This window comes from Rhinopithecus roxellana, chromosome 1 (assembly GCF_007565055.1).
Source record: "Rhinopithecus roxellana isolate Shanxi Qingling chromosome 1, ASM756505v1, whole genome shotgun sequence".
NCBI lineage: Eukaryota > Metazoa > Chordata > Mammalia > Primates > Cercopithecidae > Rhinopithecus > Rhinopithecus roxellana.
The window spans coordinates 37,015,963-37,042,552 of NC_044549.1; the positions used below are offsets into that span (position 1 = coordinate 37,015,963).

The 26,590-nt window shown below is 38.5% G+C and overlaps 1 protein-coding gene across 2 annotated transcripts in view; it reads right to left on the reverse strand.

The window, feature by feature from the left end:
- The window catches only part of LSAMP (limbic system associated membrane protein), a 673,527-nt gene that overhangs the window by 291,658 nt on the left and 355,279 nt on the right, over positions 1-26,590 (reverse strand). For both annotated transcript variants that reach the window (XM_030941402.1, XM_030941397.1), the window contains exon 2: positions 6,310-6,542. In XM_030941402.1, coding sequence (XP_030797262.1) covers positions 6,310-6,542 — 233 coding nt within the window. The remainder of the gene's footprint in view (positions 1-6,309; positions 6,543-26,590) is intronic.

Here is a 26,590-nt window from a genome sequence, read left to right on the forward strand (position 1 = left end):
AAGAAAAAGAAAATGAAAGAAACCTTATTGTGTTTTGTATACTTAATTTGTTTTTCACTCAGTCAGACCTAGGACTGGAAACATTATAAAGACAACTCATGTCGTACAGAAGAGTTTTGTCAAAAAAAATTGCCTATTTGTAGCAAACTGAAAACAATAGAAATAGCTCTATATTGAATATATACATATATATGCCATCTTTCTTGGCTTTTTAAATACATAAATTCAAAAAATTGCCTTTAATATTTTTAAGAGTATATTTTTAAGGTAATTTGCAGAAAACATAAATGTACAGATAACGATAATTTATAGTGGTTTATGGTACTATTTAAACATATTTGAAAGGGTAGATATCCTTATTTTAATACTTAAGTTTAAATATCTGTGTAAAAGCTAGATCATGTGTGAATAGCCACATATGATATTGTGTAAATCCAAGTAAAAATAACTTGCCATAGACTGGATGTAGTTACAATATTTAGCAGAGGCAGATACGATAAGAAATAAATCTCTACCTCCACATCTTCCTAATAACTCTCAAAATTCTCCCTATAAGGTATTAAAATCTTCATAGATTCAATGATTCAATATTTGAATATAGGTAAATATTAGTTCATCTCTGTCTTCAAGTAACTTCTTTTTTCTTTCATGAAGTCTAGATTTTCATCCTGAGCCAATTCTCATGCCACTATTGGTACTAAGATAACTTTTTCTCTTTTCCCTTATTTTCTCTCCTTTGAAGAAGAACAAAAGCAGTTTAGATTAGAAAGTATGTGGATGTATACAGATTATATAATTTAATAACTAAAAGATGGACTACAGCTATATAAAAAGGGTTTGGAGACAGTAATTAATTATGCTTGGATGGGATTGGTTTAGACAAAACTTGAAATCCTTTCTACAGGGAAGCATATCAAGTTAAAACCACATGAGGTAACATTGCTAACCATCTTAACTAAAAAGTTTCAGTTCTTCCCTTTCATTAGCTGTCTGGTTGCTGATGTGAATAGTTAAGGCTTTCAAGTCTGAACCTGACCGATTATACGGTCAATCAAGAGCCTATTGTCTCAAAAAATAAGCTGAAGAGTAGAAAAATTAGTAGACTTCAGCATATAAAATTCAAATGAGAAAATTCCAGTTAATCACTAAGATTCTCAATAGTCAACAAAATTAACACTAAGAACAAATCTAAGACTTCCAATTCTTATTTTATTAGAATGCCTTAAATTTTAAAAAGGAGCTATAGGCAAAACTTTTGAATAAAATTTTATAGGCAATGTACAGTTGTTGAAAGAATAATCAATGCAACATGATATTTATTACGAAAGGGAAGGAAGAAGGGTGGGAGTGAAGGAAGAAAGAAGAAAGTAACAGAAGGAAAGGAGAGCGATTCTGAGAGAAAAACGAGATACTGTCTTAGAGTTCTGGGTAACAGATTTTGGTCAGCATTCAGAGTGGTTAACAGAATTGTAAAACTTGCTTCTAAAAATTTAAATCCTAGAAACAATAAGCTCTAGACTAATCATTAAAAGTGTAAATTGAGGGCCAGTATGGTGGCCCATGCCTATAATCCCAGCACTTTGGAAGGCCAAGGCAGGTGGATCACAAGGTCAAGAGATGGAGACCATCCTGGCCAACATGATGAAACCTCATCTCTACTAAAAGTTAGCCAGGTGTGGTGGCGCGCACCTGTAGTCTCAGCTACTTGGGAGGCAGAGGCAGGAGAATTGCTTGAACCCAGGAAGTGGAGGTTGCAGTGAGCCAAGATGGTGCCACTGCACCCCAGACTGGTGACAGAGTGAGATTCTGTCTCCAAAAAAAAATAAATAAATAAAAAGACGTTGGGTTTCCTAATATTAAGTTTTCAATTATTAAATTTAAAGGGCATCTAGAGACATTATAATTTTAAGTCATTATAGATTTATAGATATTCTAGGATTAATGAGATATAGGAAATGAAGCTTTTTAAATGTAGAGATTTTTTAAAATATACACCAAGCATGTTGGTCTAATAAGGAGTCCTACTCTCATATTTTTTCACAATTATATTATTTTATATAAAGTAATTATGCAATAAATTTCCTGGCAACTAATGGATAAAGTCCGACAAGCCATGTGTGTGATTTGAATCACAGTGCTGAGAAAAATATATGGGATTCCATTTAGCACTACAGTGAAATTTAAGTCTTTATTTAGAAAAACAATTTAAAACTTCAAAATGCTAAAAAAAATTATCTCCAATTTTAGTATTTGCAGATTAGGCCATTTTGAAAACAACATTAACCAAATTAGAATAGCATAAAAATGGGAGCAAAAGATTCAACATAAAAATGACCACTCTATTATTTGTACCAACTTAACAATTAGACAGTATGTAAATTGAAAATATGTTAAAAGATGGGTTGTAAAGTATGGTGAATGGGATATTTAAAAATAAGATTCTCATTTTTAAAATATTGTCATGTCAGGATTTCCTTTGTATTCATACACACATGAAGGTTTTTCATGTAACATTTAAAACAAATACCCTAGTTTTTGGAGCCGATATTCCCAGGGCTCAAGCACATGAGATTAATCTATGTTTTTGATGAGTCCACAGATATTTTATATTATTTACTATTATAAGACTCTAATACCTGCTCCGTAGAGTTTTATAGATAATTTGACTCAATGTCATACAAGAAAATGAGCAGGCAGGGAGCAGTAACTCCCTCTCACTGATTGCTTAGATTCTTAGAGTAGTAGTTCTTGATTTTTTGTGTGTGTGCATCTGAATCACTTGCAAAGCATAATGATTTAGAAGTTTAGGTCCCATTTTTAGAAATTCTAATTCCATTGTTCCGGATGTGGTTATCCAGAATCTGCATTTAAAACCAAAATGTTAACTTTGCTGCAGGCTATACAAGAACCACACCTAGAATGCTAGTTTAAGAAGCTCTCCATGGTAGAATTCTGCAAATGTTCATCGCAGCACTGTTTACAATAGCAAAAACATGGAATCAAACTAAATGTCTATCAATGACAGACTGGATAAAGAACATGTGATATATGTACAACGTGAAATATTATGCAGCCAAAAAAAAGAACAAGATCATGTCTTTTGTGGAAACATAGGTGGGGCTGTAGGCTATCATCCCTACTAAACTAATGCAGGAACAGAAAACCAAATACTACATGTTCTCACTTATAAGTGGGAGCTAAATGATAAGAACTTATGAACACATAGAAGGAAACAACAGACACAGGTTTATATGAGGGTGGAGGGTGAGAGGAGAGAGAGGATAAGAAAAGATAACTATTGGGTACTGAGCTTAATACCTGGGGGATGTAACAGCATGCACGATAAACCCCTCTGACATGTGTTTATCTATGTACCTTCAAACCTAAAATAAATTTTTAAAAAAGAAGCTCTCTAGAATCTGAAGGAAGTAAAGCTGAAGACTGGATGCTAAGGAAAAGGACAACTGAAAAAATGGGCTAGAGGCACCCAAAATAAAAACAGAAAGAGCCTACTGCAAGGATAATAGGCAACGAGTGAAAGCATCTGTTAGATTCTGGGCAGCACCCCAGGACAGGAGTGAGCTTTATGGAAGTACTGAAGTACCAGCAACATCATGGTATTCGTCATCATCATCAACAGCATGTTATCAACATCATCATCAACCTAGTGGATGAGAAAACATGATCTCCAGACACTGCACTAGAGGTTTACATAGATCATCTAATTTAATCCTTACAATACATTGAGGAGGACTTAAAATGTTAGTTTTATATGTATTTTTCATATGACAAAGCTGAACCTCAGAGAAATTAAGTGGTTTACCCCCAAAGTGTATTTAAATAATGAAAGCAGATTTGAATCAAGCAATGTAACTCTGCAGAACCCACCTTCTAAAATGCTGTTCTTTAGTGATATCTTGTAGCACCTTTGAGCTCAAGGTGGCTTCAGCATTGTGTAAGGAGACGGAATACAGTATTTACGTAATGATTAGTTGTACTGAATTTGCAGAAACCATGGAGGGTGATCATGGCAGGATGTAAAAAATCAGAAGTATCTTAGAGTCTAAAGAAAGGTGCTGTGAGGTTAGGGAAAAGGGAGAGGTCAGCCATTCCTAGAAGTAATACCTTTGATGTGGTGAAAACTGCATAGAGTTGAAGAATGGAATAGAAATAAATGGGAACAGTGTGAATGGATGGAACTTCTGATGGCCACAAGGCTGAATGCCCCAAGGAGAAGTGATTCAGCCATCTGGTGCTTGAGATCAAATTATCTAGTATGTATGTAATTGTCCAAAAATTTCCCTTGGCGACTCAGGCTCAAGGAGGAGACCATGCTTTCTTTATCCCGCTTGTAAGTACAAGCTTTGTTGTTGATTTTTTCTGTCAAAACAATGTGGCTGAGAATAAAATACAATAATACCTTGAATCAGACAAACGAGTTTGAAACCCTGTCCTTGGCCAACAGAGAGCCTTTGGCAGGCTCCTTCCTGTCTCTGAACTTTAAACTTTTGCATATATATAAAAGAAAGGGGTAAACATCTACCTAAAAGTAGTATTATTAAAATTAAATGAGATAGTAGATAAACAGTACTTGGCACTTCTCCATCCCTTCAGTTAAATTTAATTTCATTTGCACTGCCATGTCAGGAAGGTACACTGCAGTAGTATCTAACATAATTTTAGTTTTAACCCTTGTGAGATGCTCATGTTTGTAGCTTAAGAGTAAAAAGATAAATAAGAAAAAAAAAAGAGGAACACTGGGCATTTGGTGCTAACAGTTCAGACTTAAATATAAATTCTTAACTATGAATCCTTAAATTAGTCTTTAAAATCACGGCCCCCGCAAAAAAAAAAAAAAAAAAAACCAAAAACTCCATTCCAGTAGAAAGTGCTTTAGATTTCCAGATCTGCTTGGCACTTAACTATTCTCTGAACTGTCTTGTGACCTTGAGCAAGTATAACCTAAATTTAACTTCTGTTTGCTCATCTAGAAACCAAGGGATATAGTGCTCAGATTGTCAAATGTATTCAGCATAGGACAATACACAATTTTTAGTTATAGTCTCTAGCGGCTTTTTAGTGACATCAAAGGCCATAAAGCTACTAAAATTGTGTAGACATATCATAATATAATCAAGCAGTTTTTTTCAAGCATAACCCATTATAAAGAAATATATGAATAAGCAAACTTACATCAAAACTCAAAGAAGAAAAATCACGAGATAATCTCAATAACTGGTCAGTAGGTAGAATCTGTTCTAAGGGGTCCTAAGTAAACTAGTTATCTCTCCTCCTTCTGCCATTGAATTTAGTAGAATTTTTTCTTTTGTTTTGATAAGTGTGTGTGTGTTTGTATAAATGTGTGCTTGTATTTGTTTTCAGGGAGTTGGTAAATTAACCCATTGGCATATTTACGTATTTCTATTTTGTTTACAAATGTAAATAGGTTGCCTAAGATCCATACCCTGCTGTCTCTCTTGTAATGGAGCTTAAATAGTCTCTACTAAGCTACAAGAAAAGCATCCTATGCTTTGACTGTGATTGGAACTTTGCAAGCTAGTAGACATGCCTTTTACAAGCAATAAAATGAAGCTATCAGCCATTGCAAACGAACTAAAATAGAGGTCCAACAGAGCAATAGTTTGGGGGTATGTGAATGCCATCGAAGGTTTTTATCCTGTAAAACTATGACTCAGATGTGCCCTTGGAACCCCCAATCTAGAAGCAAATTGTCCCCAATTACTTTGCAGATCCTGGTCACTGGATTTGATCACCAGTAACTTGTCATTAAGTAGAGATACAAACCACATAGAAACCCGAACAGCTGAAAAAATAAGTCCGCTGGAAAATTTTATTTTTCCAGAAGAACTTTGCTATCACAAAAAAGATAATTAGTGATAATCTTCAGGGTGAGGACAGATAAACCCAAACTTTCTTAAACCCAAGAAAGCATCTGGTACCTAATAGGGTGGAAAAGTGTACTTCATATGGCTCTAAGCATTCTGTGTGTTCTGGTATCCCTGATTTACATTGTTCCAACAGCTGTGACTTTTGCTGTGGGTTTTCACACTCAGGGCTAGGTGAAAACATTCTCACTAACGTTACTGGCCTCAGTAACGGAGTACACTCTCTATATTGTTTTTGGTCCTCTCATTTTAAGTCTCTTTTTAGACAGAAAATCAATACTTAAGTCCAATAGTATCTTTGGGAATATTTCTTTTCAGAAAGGGTTCTGCAAATATTTTGTACATTATTATTCTGCAACTCCCACCTCTTTCTTACCACCCTTCTATCCCACACTTTCCTTACCTTGTACGATCAAGTAAACTTGGGAGGTCTTGGGCTCATGCTGTGTCTGAACTGAGCAAGTGTAGGAACCCTCATCATAGACATCCACCTTCTGGATTCGGAGGCTGTATTCCAGAGAATGGCGTTTCTCCAGCTCAACCCGTGGGTCCAGAGACCACTTGTCATGTCCAGCAAAAATGATGCCAGAACGGTTCAACCAGGCCACCTTTGAGTTCTTGTCTTCTACAACGCACCTGACAGAGCAGAGTAACAATATTAGTGCCTTAACAACAACTATTTCTGCGTTTCTTCTCTAGGTGATCAGACTCAACAAGTCCAAACAAGGAAAATAATTATATGCCGAATGAATTACTGCCGTGCCATTCTTGGAGTCCTTAAATTTTCACTATTTCATTTAAGATGTAATTACCATCAAGTGGATGGATGTCGTTATATTAGACTCAGTTCAGCAATAAACAATCTGAGTATGAGTAATGAAGGCAAAGTTAAATTAGTATTGACTTCCCATTATCTTCTTGTTTAGGAAAAGGCCACTCACTCAGAACTCCGTCTTTTTAAGTAATTTTGAGAATTATACAATTGATATCATAGCACTTTTACTCCATCTTGAACTTTGTTTACTTTTTTTTTTTTTTTTTTTTTTGAGACGGAGTCTTGCTCAGTCGCCCAGGCTGGAGTGCGGTGGCGTGATCTCGGCTCTCTGCAAGCTCCGCCTCGCAGGTTCACGCCATTCTCCTGCCTCAGCCTCCCAAGTAGCTGGGACTACAGGCGCCCGCCACCACGCCCGCCTAGTTTTTTTGTATTTTTAGTAGAGACGGGGTTTCACCATGTTAGCCAGGTTGGTCTCGATCTCCTGACCTCGTGATCCGCCTGTCTCGGCCTCCCAAAGTGCTGGGATTACAGGTGTGAGCCACCGTGCCCGGCCCTGTGTTTACTCTTTTGTAAGTATTTCCTATAGTATTGTGTAATGATAGATTAAAGTTATACTCCACCATTATATGAATTAGACTAGACTTCTGAGTTTACTTCTAATCTTTACAAGTTTGGAATGCCAACTTCCAGGAGTAAAAATTGTGTGAGCAGATCCAAGCATAAGCGGATAGGTGTTATGCCAAGGAAATCAAAGCAAACATCATCTGGCATAAGTTTGGTTCCAGCTGCTGAAGGCAGAAGCTTGTGTGGTGGCAAGTTAGGTTGCTGACAGCATTTCTAGTCATACTGAATGCAGGCAATCTTTAACAAAGATGAAGAAGACAATTTTGTCGTTCATAGACCAATATATCAAAAAGGGTAAAGGAATAACACTTATTTGAATTACTGCTTTAAAAAATGTAAAAGGGTCTCTTTCTGAAATTTGAAAGAAAGGGGCAAAGAACATGAATTAGTGAAGGCGGGATGAATACGTTTTGGGGAGTATGATTTTCTCCTTCAGTTCCAGCAAGAGTCTTGCAATGGAAGAATCTAGCAGAAAACAAAAACAAAAACAAAAACAAAACCTTCTGTCTGCATCCCTGTGGTAAGATTTATGTCTACCCCATAGGGAGATGTCCCAAACCCTGTTCACAGCTGCAAAGCCAGCTGCTCAACACTCTGGGGCAGGAGGGAATGAACAGAAAGAGCCACGAGCACCACAGCAGGACAATTAAGACACCCTGTTCCCCTGTATTTTCTAAACCAAATAAAATCCAGTTTTTCTCTCAGGTCAAAACAACTAAACATAGACAGAAAATTGATGCATAACCCCTAGGCTGTCCACTTGGGAATATAAAGGCCAACTGTGTCTCTTATAAGAAAGAGAAAAGCTAAGTCTTTCTACATACTCCATCTATGGTGTAATACAAAGACCTTCATATCCTATTAATTTTAAATGAATTGTATATGTTATTTAGAGGGAGATTTTTTTTTTTTTTTTTTTTTTTTTTTTTTTTTTTTGAGACAGGTCTTGTTGAGTCACCAAGACTAGAGAGCAGTGGCCTGGTCATAGCTCACTGCAGCCTCAAACTACTGGGCTCAAGCAATCCTCCTGACTCAGCCTCCTAGGTAGCTAGGATTATAGGTGCATGCCAGCAGGACTAGCTAATCAAAAAAAAAAAAAAAAATATTAGAGATGGGGTATTGCTATGTTGTCCAGGCTAGTCTCAAGTGATCTACCCAACTTGGCCTCCCTAAGCACTGGGATTATGGTCATGAATCACCATGCCTGACCCTAGAGTAAGAATTTGACTTAACAAGTTAGGTGCCAAGATAAACAGGTCTTACTTTTCTTCTTTACCTATTTGTTTTCATAAATATAACTAGATTTAGGTATCATTTAATATCTCCATTTCCCAGTATGCGCTTCTCTGTCATGCATATATTATTGGGTATAATTTATGTGTTTAATAATTTAGAGGCCTTTTATCATGAGCACCAACTTAACTTCATGAATGCTTACTGCCTAATTCCAGACTCAGTTTTACCTTTGGTGTTCTCCTGTCTTGTGGCATCATTTCTCTGTTCTTGGTGATGTTTGCAGCATCTCTAAATGTAAAATCATTGTTGAATTAATTAATAGGATGTTTGCTGTCTTACTCTAGACCATTATGAAATTGTTGAATGTAGATTTACCATGTTTTTTCTATTCTACTAAGAAGGATAGAAATTTACCTATGTAAATGTGTTTTAAATCTTCTATCATTTTTCCTTGTGCATGTTTCTCATCTGCACAGCTTACCACAAGAATGGCCAGATTTGCTACATTATAGATGTATTCTGAATGCCTCTTAGACCCAAATATGGCTCCAACCTGTTCACTTTGAAAGAAAAAGTACTATATAATATAGCCTACATAAATATGGCCTGTGAATCCAATAAAAACAGCAAATTTTTACCCTGTTCATTTGGATACCACCAATAACTAATCTGGGATAAAAAAGGCATTTGACGCCGGGCGCGGTGGCTCAAGCCTGTAATCCCAGCACTTTGGGAGGCCGAGACGGGCGGATCACGAGGTCAGGAGATCGAGACCATCCTGGCGAACACGGTGAAACCCCGTCTCTACTAAAAAATACAAAAAGCTAGCCGGGCGAGGTGGTGGGCGCCTGTAGTCCCAGCTACTCAGGAGGCTGAGGCAGGAGAATGGCGTGACCCCGGGAGGCGGAGCTTGCAGTGAGCGGAGATCCGGCCACTGCACTCCAGCCTGGGCGACAGAGTGAGACTCCGTCTCAAAAAAAAAAAAAAAAAAAAAAAAGCATTTCATAAATGCCTGTCCTGTGAACTAACTGGGTCACACATGCAGACACAGGACATTTGGTAACCTATATTCCACGTCCCCATCCCTAGTCCTATAGCATCCACAAATAAATTGGACAGATTTCCTTAACAACATAAGGTAAAATTTATAAGTCAAGTCTTTATGGTCCTTTGACATTTTAGCAATTTTCATTCATGGAAAAGTTAAAATCATACAGATCATTATTCCAAATTATTATTTGAGGGTGTTCAGCTCTATCTTACCCAAAGAAGTAATTGACTATTTCAGCAAAATTGCCAGATGCATAAAAGTGCATCTAATTAAACAATGTATTATGTGGAAATTTTGTTATGACAATTTACATAGCACCTTATTTTTGCTTTGGGTTTTATCCATATTTATTTTTAAAATTCAACTTTTACTGACAAACAAGTGAATAGTATATTAGAATACACATATACTTTTTACTAACTCAGATGGTTAGCCAGACTCCAAGCACCAGAACACAGTACAGTGAAGTGTTTTTAAAAAGGAAACCACTTCTCCAGATCTTTCAGGGTTCCTTTTTATGTACTCAATAGTTGCAAAATAAATGTATTAGCTCTGTAAACTAGAAAATAATCCTTCTATAATGTGACTAAAACTTTCTTAATAAAAAATGAGTAAAGGAATAATGCAATTCCAGAACTAAATATTTTCTAATTTCAAAATCTTAATTTAAGGTGGCAACTATTTTTTATCATAAAAAGTACACATAAAAAAAGATGGTAGGACCAGGCACGATGGCGCATGCCTGTAATCCCAGCTCTTTGGGAGGCTGGAGGCAGGAGGACCACTTGAACTCAGGAGTTCGAGGCTGCAGTGAGCTATGATCACATCACTGCACTCCAGCCTGGCCAGAGTGAGAACTTGTAAAAAAGAAAAGAAAAGAAAAGAGAAAATATAGTAAACCAAAATCAGTAGTTTCAATTTGTAGAGGTCTATGTTTATTAAGAGATAATAACTAGTCATACAGTGTAATGACAGACCACCTGGCTATCTGGAAATAAGAAATGCTGATATAAATACAGACCCAGGTTCCCAGCATCCACTGACTGACCAATAAGCATCATGGGCTTGCATCTCGGAGGTATGCTGGCTCAACTGTGCATCAGGCAGGCTTGTGGAGTAAATGAGAATTCTTGGGCCATGCTATTATAATATGATAATAATGAATTATCACCTGCCTAGAATGTTGCTGCAGTTTAGTTCTACACTTTATACTTAATGATTTTATCTCCAAAATCAGCCTGGGCTAAAGCAGGAAGATGAAGAGACGTATTTCAAAAACTTGTTAGTGTTATGTGTTGTTTTAATAGAATGTTGTCTTGAGGAACACATTATGTTGCAAATAATTCCCAGGTTTAGAAAGAACTGGACCCTAATGACAGTGGGTGTTAGTGCCACGAAGAGAAGATCAGAGAATATCCTTCCACTTTGGGTGGGTTTCATGGAAGGCAGCTGAGGACATGGACGTATGCTACAAAATGCCACCTCTCCAGAAAATCTTCTCTCGTCAGTGTAACCTTCTTAAAACTTCCTTTTTATGACCTTATCATACTTCACATTGCATTAGAGTTATTTGCACTCATCTTTTCTCATAAGCTTATTAAGACAGTGACCTTCTTGTAATTCACCTCTGGAGCCCTCACTGAGCCTAGCAGCATAAATACCACATGCATAGTAGATACTTGCTGAAATGTGGAATAAACAAGATGAATTTAACAAATTGCATTAGGTCAATTATAAAATATTAATTGGGGTGGAGCAAGATGGCCGAATAGGAACAGCTCCAGTCTCCAACTCCCAGCACGAGCGACACAGAAGACCGGTGATTTCTGCATTTTCAACTGAGGTACTGGGGACATCTCACTAGGGAGTGCCGGACAATCGGTGCTGGTCAGCTGCTGCAGCCTGACCAGCGAGAGCTGAAGCAGGGCGAGGCATCGCCTCACCTGGGAAGTGCAAGGGGGAAGGGAATCCCTTTTCCTAGCCAGGGGAACTGAGACACACAACACCTGGAAAATCGGGTAACTCCCACCCCAATACCGCGCTTTAAGCAACGGGCACACCAGAAGAATATATGCCTCACCTGGCCGGGAGGGTCCCACGCCCACGGAGCCTCCCTCATTGTTAACACAGCAGTCTGCGGCGATCTAACTGCAAGGCAGCAGCAAGGCTAGCGGAGGGGCACCCGCCCTTGCTGAGGCTTAAGTAGGTAAACAAAGCCGCTGGGAAGCTCGAACTGGGTGGAGCTCACAGCAGCTCAAGGAAACCTGCCTGTCTCTATAGACTCCACCTCTGGGGGCAGGGCTCAGCTAAAAAACAACAGGGGAAACAGCAGAGGCCTGAGCAGACACGAACGACTCTGTCTGACAGCTTTGAAGAGAGCAGTGGATCTCCCAACACGGAGGTTGAGATCTGAGAATGGACAGACTGCCTGCTCAAGTGGGTCACTGACCACTGAATAGCCTAACTGGGAGACATCCCCCACTAGGGGCAGTCTGACACCCCACACCTCACAGGGTGGAGTACACCCCTGAGAGGAAGCTTCCAAAGTAAGAATCAGACAGGTACACTTGCTGTTCAGCAATATTCTATCTTCTGCAACCTCTGCGTCTGATACCCAGGCAAACAGGGTCTGGAGTGGACCTCAAGCAATCTCCAACAGACCTATAGCTGAGGGTCCTGACTGTCAGAAGGAAAACTATCAAACAGGAAGGACACCTATACCAAATCCCCATCAGTACGTCACCATCATCAAAGACCAGAGACAGATAAAACCACAAAGATGGGGAAAAAGCAGGGCAGAAAAGCTGGAAATTCAAGAAATAAGAGCGCATCTCCCCCTGCAAAGGAGCGCAGCCCATCACCAGCAACGGATCGAAGCTGGTCAGAGAATGACTTAGATGAGATGAGAGAAGAAGGCTTCAGTCCATCAAACTTCTCAGAGCTAAAGGAGGAATTACGTACCCAGCGCAAAGAAACTAAAAATCTTGAAAAAAGAGTGGAAGAATTGACAGCTAGATTAATTAATGCAGAGAAGGTCATAAACGAAATGACAGAGATGAAAACCATGACACGAGAAATACGTGACAAATGCACAAGCTTCAGTAACCGACTCGATCGACTGGAAGAAAGAGTATCAGCGATTGAGGATCAAATGAATGAAATGAAGCGAGAAGAGAAACCAAAAGAAAAAAGAAGAAAAAGAAAAGAACAAAGCCTGCAAGAAGTATGGGATTATGTAAAACGACCAAATCTACGTCTGATTGGGGTGCCTGAAAGTGAGGGGGAAAATGGAACCAAGTTGGAAAACACTCTTCAGGATATCATCCAGGAGAACTTCCCCAACCTAGTAGGGCAGGCCAACATTCAAATTCAGGAAATACAGAGAACACCACAAAGATACTCCTTGAGAAGAGCAACTCCAAGACACATAATTGCCAGATTCACCAAAGTTGAAATGAAGGAAAAAATCTTAAGGGCAGCCAGAGAGAAAGGTCGGTTACCCACAAAGGGAAGCCCATCAGACTAACAGCAGACCTCTCAGCAGAAACTCTACAAGCCAGAAGAGAGTGGGGGCCAATATTCAACGTTCTTAAAGAAAAGAATTTTCAACCCAGAATTTCATATCCAGCCAAACTAAGTTTCATAAGTGAGGGAGAAATAAAATCCTTTACAGATAAGCAAATGCTTAGAGATTTTGTCACCACCAGGCCTGCCTTACAAGAGACCCTGAAGGAAGCCCTAAACATGGAAAGGAACAACCGGTACCAGCCATTGCAAAAACATGCCAAAATGTAAAGACCATCGAGGCTAGGAAGAAACTGCATCAACTAACGAGCAAAATAACCAGTTAATATCATAATGGCAGGATCAAGTTCACACATAACAATATTAACCTTAAATGTTAATGGACTAAATGCTCCAATTAAAAGACACAGACTGGCAAACTGGATAAAGAGTCAAGACCCATCAGTCTGCTGTATTCAGGAGACCCATCTCACATGCAGAGACATACATAGGCTCAAAATAAAGGGATGGAGGAAGATCTACCAAGCAAATGGAGAACAAAAAAAAGCAGGGGTTGCAATCCTAGTCTCTGATAAAATAGACTTTAAACCATCAAAGATCAAAAGAGACAAAGAAGGCCATTACATAATGGTAAAGGGATCAATTCAACAGGAAGAGCTAACTCTCCTAAATATATATGCACCCAATACAGGAGCACCCAGATTCATAAAGCAAGTCCTTAGAGACTTACAAAGAGACTTAGACTCCCATACAATAATAATGGGAGACTTCAACACTCCACTGTCAACATTAGACAGATCAACAAGACAGAAAGTTAACAAGGATATCCAGGAATTGAACTCATCTCTGCACCAAGTGGACCTAATAGACATCTTGGACCTAATAGACATCTATAGAACTCTCCACCCCAAATCAACAGAATATACATTCTTCTCAGCACCACATCACACTTATTCCAAAATTGACCACATAATTGGAAGTAAAGCACTCCTCAGCAAATGTAAAAGAACAGAAATTATAACAAACTGTCTCTCAGACCACAGTGCAATCAAACTAGAACTCAGGACTAAGAAACTCACTCAAAACCGCTCAACTACATGGAAACTGAACAACCTGCCCCTGAATGACTACTGGGTACATAATGAAATGAAGGCAGAAATAAAGATGTTCTTTGAAACCAATGAGAACAAAGATACAACATACCAGAATCTCTGGGACACATTTAAAGCAGTGTGTAGAGGGAAATTTATAGCACTAAATGCCCACAAGAGAAAGCAGGAAAGATCTAAAATTGACACTCTAACATCACAATTAAAAGAACTAGAGAGGCAAGAGCAAACACATTCAAAAGCTAGCAGAAGGCAAGAAATAACTAAGATCAGAGCAGAACTGAAGGAGATAGAGACACAAAAAACCCTCCACAAAAATCAATGAATCCAGGAGTTGGTTTTTTGAAAAGATCAACAAAATTGACAGACCGCTATCAAGACTAATAAAGAAGAAAAGAGAGAAGAATCAAATAGACGCAATAAAAAATGATAAAGGGGATATCACCACCGACCCCACAGAAATACAAACAACCATCAGAGAATACTATAAACGCCTCTACGCAAATCAACTAGAAAATCTAGAAGAAATGGATAATTTCCTGGACACTTACACTCTCCCAAGACTAAACCAGGAAGAAGTTGAATCCCCGAATAGACCAATAGCAGGCTCTGAAATTGAGGCAACAATTAATAGCCTACCCACCAAAAAAAGTCCAGGACCAGATGGATTCACAGCTGAATTCTACCAGAGGTACAAGGAGGAGCTGGTACCATTCCTTCTGAAACTATTCCAATCAATAGAAAAAGAGGGAATCCTCCCTAACTCATTTTATGAGGCCAACCTCATCCTGATACCAAAGCCTGGCAGAGACACAACAAAAAAAGAGAATTTTAGACCAATATCCCTGATGAACATCGATGCAAAAATCCTCAATAAAATACTGGCAAACCGGATTCAGCAGCACATCAAAAAGCTTATCCACCATGATCAAGTGGGCTTCATCCCTGGGATGCAAGGCTGGTTCAACATTCGCAAATCAATAAACACAATCCAGCATATAAACACAACCAAAGTCAAGAACCACATGATTATCTCAATAGATGCAGAAAAGGCTTTTGACAAAACTCAACAGCCCTTCATGCTAAAAACGCTCAATAAATTAGGTGTCAATGGAATGTACCTCAAAATAATAAGAGCTATTTATGACAAACCCACAGCTAATATCATACTGAATGGGCAAAAACTGGAAAAATTCCCTTTGAAAACTGGTACAAGACAGGGATGCCCTCTCTCACCACTCCTATTCAACATAGTGTTGGAAGTTCTGGCTAGGGCAATCAGGCAAGAGAAAGAAAGGGTTTTCAATTAGGAAAAGAGGAAGTCAAATTGTCCTTGTTTGCAGATGACATGATTGTATATTTAGAAAACCCCATTGTCTCAGCCCAAAATCTCCTTAAGCTGATAAGCAACTTCAGCAAAGTCTCAGGATACAAAATTAATGTGCAAAAATCACAAGCATTCTTATACACCAGTAACAGACAAGCAGAGAGCCAATTCAGGAATGAACTTCCATTCACAATTGCTTCAAAGAGAATAAAATACCTAGGAATCCAACTTACAAGGGATGTCAAGGACCTCTTCAAGGAGAACTACAAACCACTGCTCAGTGAAATCAAAGAGGACACCAACAAATGGAAGAACATACCATGCTCATGGATAGGAAGAATCAATATCGTGAAAATGGCCATACTGCCCAAGGTTATTTATAGATTCAATGCCATCCCCATCAAGCTACCAATGAGTTTCTTCACACAATTGGAAAAAACTGCTTTAAAGTTCATATGGAACCAAAAAAGAGCCCACATTGCCAAGACAATCCTAAGTCAAAAGGACAAAGCTGGAGGCGTCATGCTACCTGACTTCAAACTATACTACAAGGCTACAGTAACCAAAACAGCATGGTACTGGTACCAAAACAGAGCTATAGACCAATGGAACAGAACAGAGTCCTCAGAAATAATACCACACATCTACAGCCATCTGATCTTTGACAAACCTGAGAGAAACAAGAAATGGGGAAAGGATTCCCTATTTAATAAATGGTGCTGGGAAAATTGGCTAGCCATAAGTAGAAAGCTGATACTGGATCCTTTCCTTACTCCTTATACGAAGATTAATTCAAGATGGATTAGAGACTTAAATGTTAGACCTAATACCATAAAAACCCTAGAAGAAAATCTAGGTAGTACCATTCAGGACATAGGCATGGGCAAGCACTTCATGTCTAAAACACCAAAAGCAACGGCAGCAAAAGCCAAAATTGACAAATGGGATCTAATTAAACTAAAGAGCTTCTGCACAGCAAAAGAAACTACCATCAGAGTGAACAGGCAACCTACAGAATGGGAGGAAATTTTTGCAATCTACTCATCTGACAAAGGGCTAATATCCAGAATCTACAAAGAACTCAAACAAATATACAAGAAAAAAACAAACAACCCCATCAAAAAGTGGGGAAAGGATATGAACAGACATTTCTCAAAAGAAGACATTCATACAGCCAACAGACACATGAAAAAATGCTCATCATCACTGGCCATCAGAGACATGCAAATCAAAACCACAATGAGATACCATCTCACAACAGTTAGAATGGCAATCATTAAGAAGTCAGGAAACAACAGGTGTTGGAGAGGATGTGGAGAAACAGGAACACTTTTACACGGTTGGTGGGAATGTAAACTAGTTCAACCATTATGGAAAACAGTATGGCAATTCCTCAAGGATCTAGAACTAGATGTACCATATGACCCAGCCATCCCACTACTGGGTATATACCCAAAGGATTATAAATTATTCTACTACAAAGACACATGCACACGTATGTTTATTGCGGCACTATTCACAATAGCAAAGACTTGGAATCAACCCAAATGTCCATCTGTGACAGACTGGATTAAGAAAATGTGGCACATATACACCATGGAATACTATGCAGCCATAAAAAAGGATGAGTTTGCGTCCTTTGTAGGGACATGGATGCAGCTGGAAACCATCACTCTTAGCAAACTATCACAAGAAGAGAAAACCAAACACCGCATGTTCTCACTCATAGGTGGGAACTGAACAATGAGATCACTTGGACTCGGGAAGGGGAACATCACACACTGGGGCCTATCATGGGGAGGGGGAGGGGGGAGGGATTGCATTGGGGAGTTATACATGATATAAATGATGAATTGATGGGTGCTGACGAGTTGATGGGTGCAGCACACCAACATGGCACAAATATACATATGTAGCAAACCTGCACGTTATGCACATGTACCCTAGAACTTAAAGTATAATAAAAAAAAGAAAAAAAGAAAAAATAAATAAATAAAATATTAATTATCTAATAGGCACAGTAAAGATGGATTACTATTTTAGTATTTCTTAAGAAATAATTAAAGTTATCAGATATAAAGGGAAATTTAAAAAGAATTACTGAGTATGGTATTAAAATGAAAGTAAAGGAGAGAAAAAATGTGTTTCCATGTCCACTAAAAAGAAAGATCATCTCTCGGAACTAGATGATCTATATTGCATGTGAAAAACTGAAAAAAAGTATCGTATCCTAACTAAGTGCTCAGTAGGTTGCTCGCGTTAATCATGAACCCTCGAATATCAGATGGGTTACCTACGTGAACTGTAAACCTATGATTTTTTAAAAATCATCTCTAAAAAAAAGTTAGGAAAGGTAAGCACACAATTTTTTATCTTCTCTGTTTAGTATATTTGATTCCATAAAACTGTCACAAAAAATCAATGCACCCATACAAATCTTAAGCATTGAATTTCTTCAAACACTTTATACCAAGTCTGTTATGCAGACTTATACAAACAGGTACACTGACAATTCTAGTAACATTGCACAAGAGTGGGGTTTGTACTGCTTAAAAACTGAATATAACTGGAGGTAGAAAAGAAATGCTAAAATCAGTTTGTACCAACAGATTACTTAATAGCATATGTACTGACAAGATATCTATGATGTAATTGATACGTATCTACCAGATATTAAGCCTGTTCAATTGCTGCTGGACACATTTCATATTTAACAAGCATTAATAACTGCTAAAAAACATGCCAACTGGCCGGGCGCGGTGGCTCAAGCCTGTAATCCCAGCACTTTGGGAGGCCGAGACAGGCGGATCACGAGGTCAGGAGATCAAGACCATCCTGGCTAACACTGTGAAACCCCGTCTCTTCTAAAAAATAGAAAAAAAAAAAACTAGCCGGGCGAGGTGGAGGGTGCCTGTAGTCCCAGCTACTCGGGAGGCTGAGGCAGGAGAATGGCGTCAACCCGGGAGGCGGAGCTTGCAGTGAGCTGAGATCCCGCCACTGCACTCCAGCCAGGGCGACAGAGCGAGACTCCGTCTCAAAAAAAAAGAAAAAGAAAAGGAAGAAAAGAAAAAACCATGCCAACTTAGGATTCAAATTTATCTAGATTTGGCCTTGCATAAATTTCCTTCTTTTCTCAAGAGTATAATCTGGTATTTATTCACTGATAACAATAAATATATTTTATGTAATCTCTTACCAGTTATCTATACTCATATTTATACGTTGCAGAGTCTAGGAGGGGTGTAACTGGATGGGTAAGAGAAATCTATTTGTTTCTTAAGAAAGAATAGTTAGATAAGTAGTTTCAAAGTGAAGGCAATTTGTGCCCCTAGATGACATTGGCAATATCTGGAGGCATTTTTTAGTTGTCACAACTAGGGAGGGGGTGTTGCTATTGGTTTCTAGTAGGAGAGAGGCCAGGGGTGTTGATAAATGTCCTACAATGCCATGGACAGCCCCCAACACAGAGATGTATCTTATCCAAAATGTTGACAGGATCGAGCTTGAAATACCCAGATACAGACATCTTTCTCTTGGTTTACATATCCAGAAGCACAGAACAAATATCTAAAGTGCAGTAGTGTGTTTTCATAGCCTTATGCTTTTTAATTTACACATACTTAATTGTCAGCAGCAAAGTTCATGACAAAGGCACAACAATGAGGCCTAGTGAGGCTCTGGTTATAAGTTAATAGTTAATGACTATAAGTTAGTAGTTAATCATGCCCCTTTTGTTGTTTTTAGTTTCATAATCATAAAATGATGTAATTGTTTCCTAACACCCAGGATAGGTAAAGGAGAATCAGTTGGAGAAAATTGATTTTTTTAAAAAGTATTAGTCTTTGCTCATCAGAAAACTTTTTCAGTTGACCTTTATTATTTTTCACATTTGTGAATCTCCCTCTTTTGTAAGATGTGGAAAGATTCAAGATGTGGATGGGAAGGATATCTTTAAGAATGTTATTCTGATGCTGTTTGCCTTGTAACTTCAGTCCTACAAATAAAACCCTTAGTGAATCAGCAAAACTATCATAGAATCATTTCACTCTAGAAGGAAAGATAATTGGTCTGGGAAGTGATGCTATATATTCCCAGCATTAAAATGTGGAATCAGAAAAATTCTAAGCAGAGAATGGAATAAAGTATGAAAATATCCCAGATTCTCCTGAGTCAGAAGTCCTTAGTCTGGTTTTATAACATTATTTTAAGTATGATGAATTCCAACAACTATGCAAACACATCAAAAAAATAAATACCAAGTTAGTTAAAAATCAAATTTAAGGAATTTTAAATCATCAATCATTTTGGATCATCTTTTTGCTTCATTACCATTTTCTAAGATTAGAGTCAATTAGAAATAAAAAAAGAACTGTGGGAATTCACTGCTGACACTCAGGAGCCCTGCTAGCCTCTGCTGCAACTAAAAGCCTCAACTCTTTAACTTCCTTGCTCCTAGCTTTAGTTCTTTTCACACTTGACCTCTGGTTGGACCCCTGTCTGCTCTCTTGGCATCATTCTCTTGCTGTTTTGCATGTCTCTTCTCCTCATCTTCATCCACTTGACCCAGACTCTAATCTTAGTTTGGTAATGGTTGACTTCTCTAGATTTATATCAAATTGTAGACCAGTTAACACTATGACAGCATCTACATGATCAGATTATCTCCCCTCACCCTTGCTTCTTTGCACACATTCATGTACAAATAGTTACATGCACATGTGTACATGCACACACATGGAAGTAGTAATGGATGGTCAGGGCAGAATAAGAACACCCAGGTAGCAGAATACAGAGGTAGTAAACCCACAGAAACTAGATTCATGTAAATATATTGCTGGCCACAATGATTCAGAAATCTGTATACTGCTAATGGAGTGCTAGTGTAAAAAACAAACAGTTTAGCTCCTGAAGAGGCTCATTTTAGTTCTGGCCTTACAGCCTATTTACTATTGGAACACAGATAAGTCATTTAACTTTTCTTTATCTTAGTTTCTTCGTAAGTAAAATAGGGCTAACGATACCTGTTCAACCCCTTAGAACCATTCTCAGGTTAGTTCTTTAAATCAAATGAGGTGATGTACATAGAAAAATTTCATAAAATGCAAAGCAATATATATGCTTATATTCATAGTATCTCATTGTAAAGGATAAGAAGAAAACAGTCATATAAGAGAAATAACTAAAGGAAAAACATTGATTTCTCTAAGTCACATTCAAAAAATTAATCTCTTTATATTTTGTAGTGTGATGAAACCCACTAAATATATATTACACAGATTCTCAGATCAATCACGTACTTCTCTAAATGCCAAACTTTCATTAGTTATTCACATGTGCTCTACTGTGAAAGCACCCTTTCTGTGATTAGGCTACCACTTACTACAATGATCATCACTTGAAAGTGCAAAAAGTTCACTATGGCAAATGGCAAAACCCAGATAAGGTGTTCAATTCCTGGAGCAATGAAAAAGCCTCCATAGACATGCTTTTTGTCTCTTACTATCACTAAAGAACACCTTGTCCAGTCATACATGCATCGTTATATTTGATACATGCATGACTACATTTCAGAATCATCTTTTTGAAGAAGCATAGTTGCATATCCATGCAGATGGTAGAGGTTAAGAGAAGAGTGGATGGAAAAGAAACAGGACCACCCAATTAAGCCCTGAGTGTGTCTCCACAAACCGTCTCTTCTAGGACCATCTTTATTCCTATTGTTGTCACATTAACTGTGCTGTCTCTACATTCACATAGAAGAAATAAATGGGAAAAATAAGACATAAATTCCAAAAAGAGATAAATACTGAGACTGAGACCAGGAGAGAACTGATTTCTATCCCAGTCACAGCTGGAGTTAGAGTCAATCCCAGGAACATTTATAAGTGGTTGGAAACAGCTCTTCTAGGATCTTTCCAAGAGTCTGGATCATGTCAGAAAAATAAATCATTATCTTCTTAATCACATCACAACTCAAAATTCTCCCTTATTTTGTAAGTGGCGAAGTGGAAAAGTTATGGGTTCAGTAGTTTAGTAGCTTTAGGCAAGTTACTTAGCAAAGAAAGGCAGCATGGTGAGGTGGTGATGGCTTCAGGCTGCAAAGCCAATTTTCTGCTCTAAATTCGAGCTTCACCACATACTTGCTCTGTGGTTTCGGGACATTTGTTTATCCTCTCTGTGCATGTGTTTCCTAAGCTATAAAATGAAGATGATCATAGTATCTACCTCGTTTGGCACTAGTAATGTTTAAAAGGTTTTAAAAAATATATAGAGCAGTGCCTGGACCTAATGTGTCCAACATTTTTGAAGAGCTTCAGGATTTTCCTTCTGCAAAACAGGAGTAGTAACTACTTCCTCAGATTGTTGTGACTATTAAACAGGATATATTTGGAGTACACAGTGATGCATTTTTGTTTCCATATCCTTCCATAATTCAAATCTTTGTCATTCATTCTGTAGAAACCTCATTTTTGGGATCAATCCAGCAGCTCCCGGATATTGTGACTCCATCTAATCCTTGCTTATTAATAGGCATTTTCAGGGAAACCCCCTTTTAGGGGCTTGGGCTCTCTTGCATCTGATAGCCCCTTGGTCCCCTCTGGTTAGCAATCAGCCTCTTACAGCCCACACAATTTAAATCAAGAGCAGGATGATGCAGCATGGTTATAGTGCAATGGTGTAAACTGAGGATCTCATGCCATCTTTGGAACATTTTTAAAGGATTTTTGGGATACCTGTGGATAGGCAGCACAGGCCTTAATTGTCTCACCACTTTCAACCAGATCCACTTAGTTTCATCAAGGGCAGAACTCATACATGGCTGTCTCTCTAGGGTAGCTGAAATAGAGGCCCATGCTGTGCTTTGTGATCCCCTGAGGTCTGCTGGCTGAACTGGGGTTCCTCCTGAATTGGATGAAGCATACCCTATACTTTGAGGACTCTCAGGTTGCAAGAACAAGGCCTGTTCTGTCTCCTCAGTGACTGAGTGGCAATTATATGCTCACTAAAGTAGCAAGAATCTACAACTTTTTCCTCTCCTTTGAACTACAAATTCTCCTCTTTCCTCCCCATACAGTTGAGAGAGGATAAGAAACAACTTTAAATTCTGCTTTTGTTTTGATTCTCCCTATGAGTCTTTGTTCTCTGTGAAAAATACCTCTCATTTGGAAAGAGAAAAAACTGCCTTTGGTTGCACCTTTGAAAGAGTAAAGCTAGTCTTGGAATTGTAGCTCAGATTTGTAGTTAAAAACTTCACTCACTATGCAATTAAAAATAATTCCACAGCTATTTGAAGAAAATTGTGTTACCTCTGCATCATTACAAATACCAAAAGCATGCAAAGTTCTAGATAGAAAAAAATATGGTCTTTTCCATATAGGGTTTATACTTTATCTCATTCCAACAGTAAGGAAAAAGAAAAGTGCTTGCAATAAACCACAATGCACTTAGGATGAGCATTGTGATGTATGAGGCATGGCTGTAAAGTCAGGGGACTGTTTTCCACAAGGCTCACTTGAAAACCCAGCCCCTTACTTTATAGTCTTGTCATATATACCATTATGTAAATGTTATCATTGGAGCAGAACCACATTATAATATGACTCGTCATTACATTACATGCATCTAGACATAATTCAGATCAAATTATGCCCTCTAAGACATGACAATTAATAGATACAACATGTATGTTATAACAAAGTTAACACATAATAAGTATGTAAGCACATAAGTAAGTAAATAATGAGACTGTCTTCAGGACTACCATTAGAAAATGGCGCTACTGTCTGGTTTGCCTTCCCTGGTAGAGGTAGAGGTAAAAGAGACAAAGATAAAGGCAGGTGCATATGAAGAGCAAAATAAGTCTTTTTTTTTTTTTTTCTTTTAGACACAGTTTTGTTCTTATTGCCAAGGCTGCAGTGCAATGGTGTGATCTCGGCACACTGCAACCTCGGCCTCCCAGGTTCAAGCACTTCTCCTGCCTCAGCCTCACAAGTAGCTGGGATTACAGGCATCCACCACCATACCTGGCTAATTTTGTATTTTTAGGTAAGATGGGGTTTCACTATGTTGGTCAGGCTGGTCTCAAACTCATGATCTCAGGTTATCCACCCACCTTGGCCTCCCAGAGTGCTGGGATTACAGGCATAAGCCACCACACCTGGCCAGAAGTCTTTATTTTCGAAATGTAGTTTGTGGAAATAAATATGAAATAGGGGACTCCAGAAGCTGCAAACTGAAGGAGATACAATCAAACAGATCTATCACAGGCAAAGGAAATGTAGTGGTCTCCTCCCCCAAATGACAAGAAGCCGATAGATCACTGATGGATGCATATAAATCACAAGGAGGCCAGGCATGGTGGCTCACATCTGTAATCCCGGCACTTTGGGAGGCTGAGGCAGGAGGATCACCTGAGATTGGGAGTTCGAGACCAGCCTGACCAACATGGAGGTGTCTAGTAAAATTTCAAAATTAGCTGAGCGTGGTGGCACATGCCTGTAATCCCAGCTACTCAGGAGGCTGAGGCAGGGGAATCACTTGAACCCGGGAGGCTGTGGTTGTGGTGAGCCGAGATTGCGCCATTGCACTCCAGCCTTGGCAACAAGAGTGAAACTCTGTCTCAATAAATAAATAAATAAATAAATAAATAAATAAATAAATAAATATTTCCAGTACACTTCTCACATGGCGAATTATAATTGTAAGAATTTTTATGACTTCCTTGTTTGCTTTTCCATCACACACTTTCCCCCACCTCACCTCCTAGTTGTTTCTATTTCCAAAATTATTTATTTTCTTCAGCATTATCTTCCAAAGGACAATGGTGTGAGGAGGACTTCATCCTTGTGTGACAACCTATGTGTGTGTGTGTGTTTGTTCTTTCTCTCCCCAAAGCATTTTCCCCACTTCTGCTGGAGGCCTGTTTCTCTTGAACAGATCAACAATCAGGTCGTAAATGGGAGTTGGAGCCGGATGATCAAAAAGAACTTTAGATAAATGGGAATAAAAGCAAGAGCTGATGAGTTTGAAATGAAAGCCCATCTGGGAGAGCTCTTCTAATGAACTCAGCCCACTCAAACTGTACAAAGAAAGCTGAAGAATGATTGCAACTACAATCTCCAAACTACATAAAGCACTAACACTGGTAAGGTGATGAAAGTGAAGGGAGGTAACTGGTATCTGGATTTGGGAGAGAGAAGAAGTCAAAGGCTATCACCCCCTTGTACTACTGCATTCACCATGTAAGTTCCTTCAGAAATTTCACAGCCAGTCTGAATTTAAGAGAGAACTGCAGATGCTTCAGGATGAAGGTCACATTCTGAATTCTAAGAAGAACCCTATGATTCAAAAGTACCATCTCTTTAGCCTCAGAGCAGTTGTATACTACCTTCTCACTCGCTCTGTCCCTGGGCTAGTATGGAATTTGAAATTATGTTAAAGAAGAGGCATTTTCCCTCACAAAGACTGCCAAAATATGACTATTAAGTGAAAGGACAGGTAGAGGGAGGGAAAGAGCTGAATCTACGTGGAGATTAATAAAGTGTTCTTTTGAAATTGTTCCCTTATTTTTCCAGGGTTAATTATTGCCATTTACAGTCAAGACCTCTTGACACAGCACCAGAAGTTTTGTTGAAATCTTAATATTCTGCAGAAACCTGACCTACCAGCAGGAATTATATTGACTAATTCATAATGTCCAGTCTCCCTCAAGGATGAGTCACCTTTGTCTGGCTCTATCACGATCACTCTTAGAATGATGGTGATAGTCTACTGATTGTCACATCCAGTGAATTTATCTGAAGTATTTGTCCTATGTAACCTCTTCAAAGCTTTCAGCACAAGTCACCACCCAGTCTTCATTTTCTTGTTTTTCTTCCTAACGCTCTCACAATTTCTCAATTTTCATAATTGTCTCCTCTTTCTCCATGCACATTTTTATACATTGTTTTTCTCCAGGATTGTACTTTTCTTTTCTCCTGACCTCACAGAGCACTCCTAATACACTTTTGGCTTTAATTACACTTAATATGATTGAAATCTAAAACAGCATACTCAGCTGCTTCATGTAGATATTTGAAGGTACCTCAAATTCAACATGTCCTGAGCTGAAACTCATCATCTTCCACTTTATTCTGGTTCTTATTCTAAATTCCCTGTTATCAGTTAATGGAACTCTATTTCATCTATAAATGTATGCTAGTATCCACAGAATTATTCTTTTTTTGGGTGGTGGGGGATGGGGTACAGAGTCATTCAAGCTGGCATATAATGGCACGATCTTGGCTCACTGCAACCTCTGCCTCCCAGGTTCAAGCAATCCTCCACCTCAGCCTCGCGAGTAGCTGGGATGACAGGTGCACACCACCACACCTGGCTAATTTTTGCATTTTTAGTAGAGACAAGGTTTCAACATGTTGGCCAGGCTGGTCTCAAACTCCTGACCTCAAGTGATCTGCTTGCTTCAGCCTCCCAAAGTGCTGGGATTAGAGACATGAGCCACCGTGCCCGGCCAAAGTTATTCTTATTTCCTTCTTCTTCTTCATGTGTCTTATGTAGTCACATATTATTTTACATTTTTTCTAATTGTTTAAAAAATATTTTAAAAAACTTTTAGCACACATCACCTTTGGGATTTTCATAAATTGATCTCTACTCTCCATCGTCACTTCCACTGCCATTGTTCAGTGCCTTGTCATTTGTTACCAGCATCACTACACAGATTTCCAACTGGTGTTTTAGTCTGTGATACTGTATTCCCTTACCCACAACTATTCCATCTGTCTTTCATAGTGAAAAGAATGTACATACATAAAGTTGATCACGTACTCATCTTATTTAAATGTTCATGGTCTTTTTACCTGTAAAAATCCAAATAGATCAGTAAAACATCAGTTCACTTAACCTAGTTTTCCAGCCCAATCTCTTGACATTACACTGTTTTTGCTATGAATCTTATGCTTTGTTCAGACTTCTAGCTCTGGTTTTTCCTTTTTATCTAAAATGTCTTGTTTGGCAAGCTCCTGCTTACTATACAAA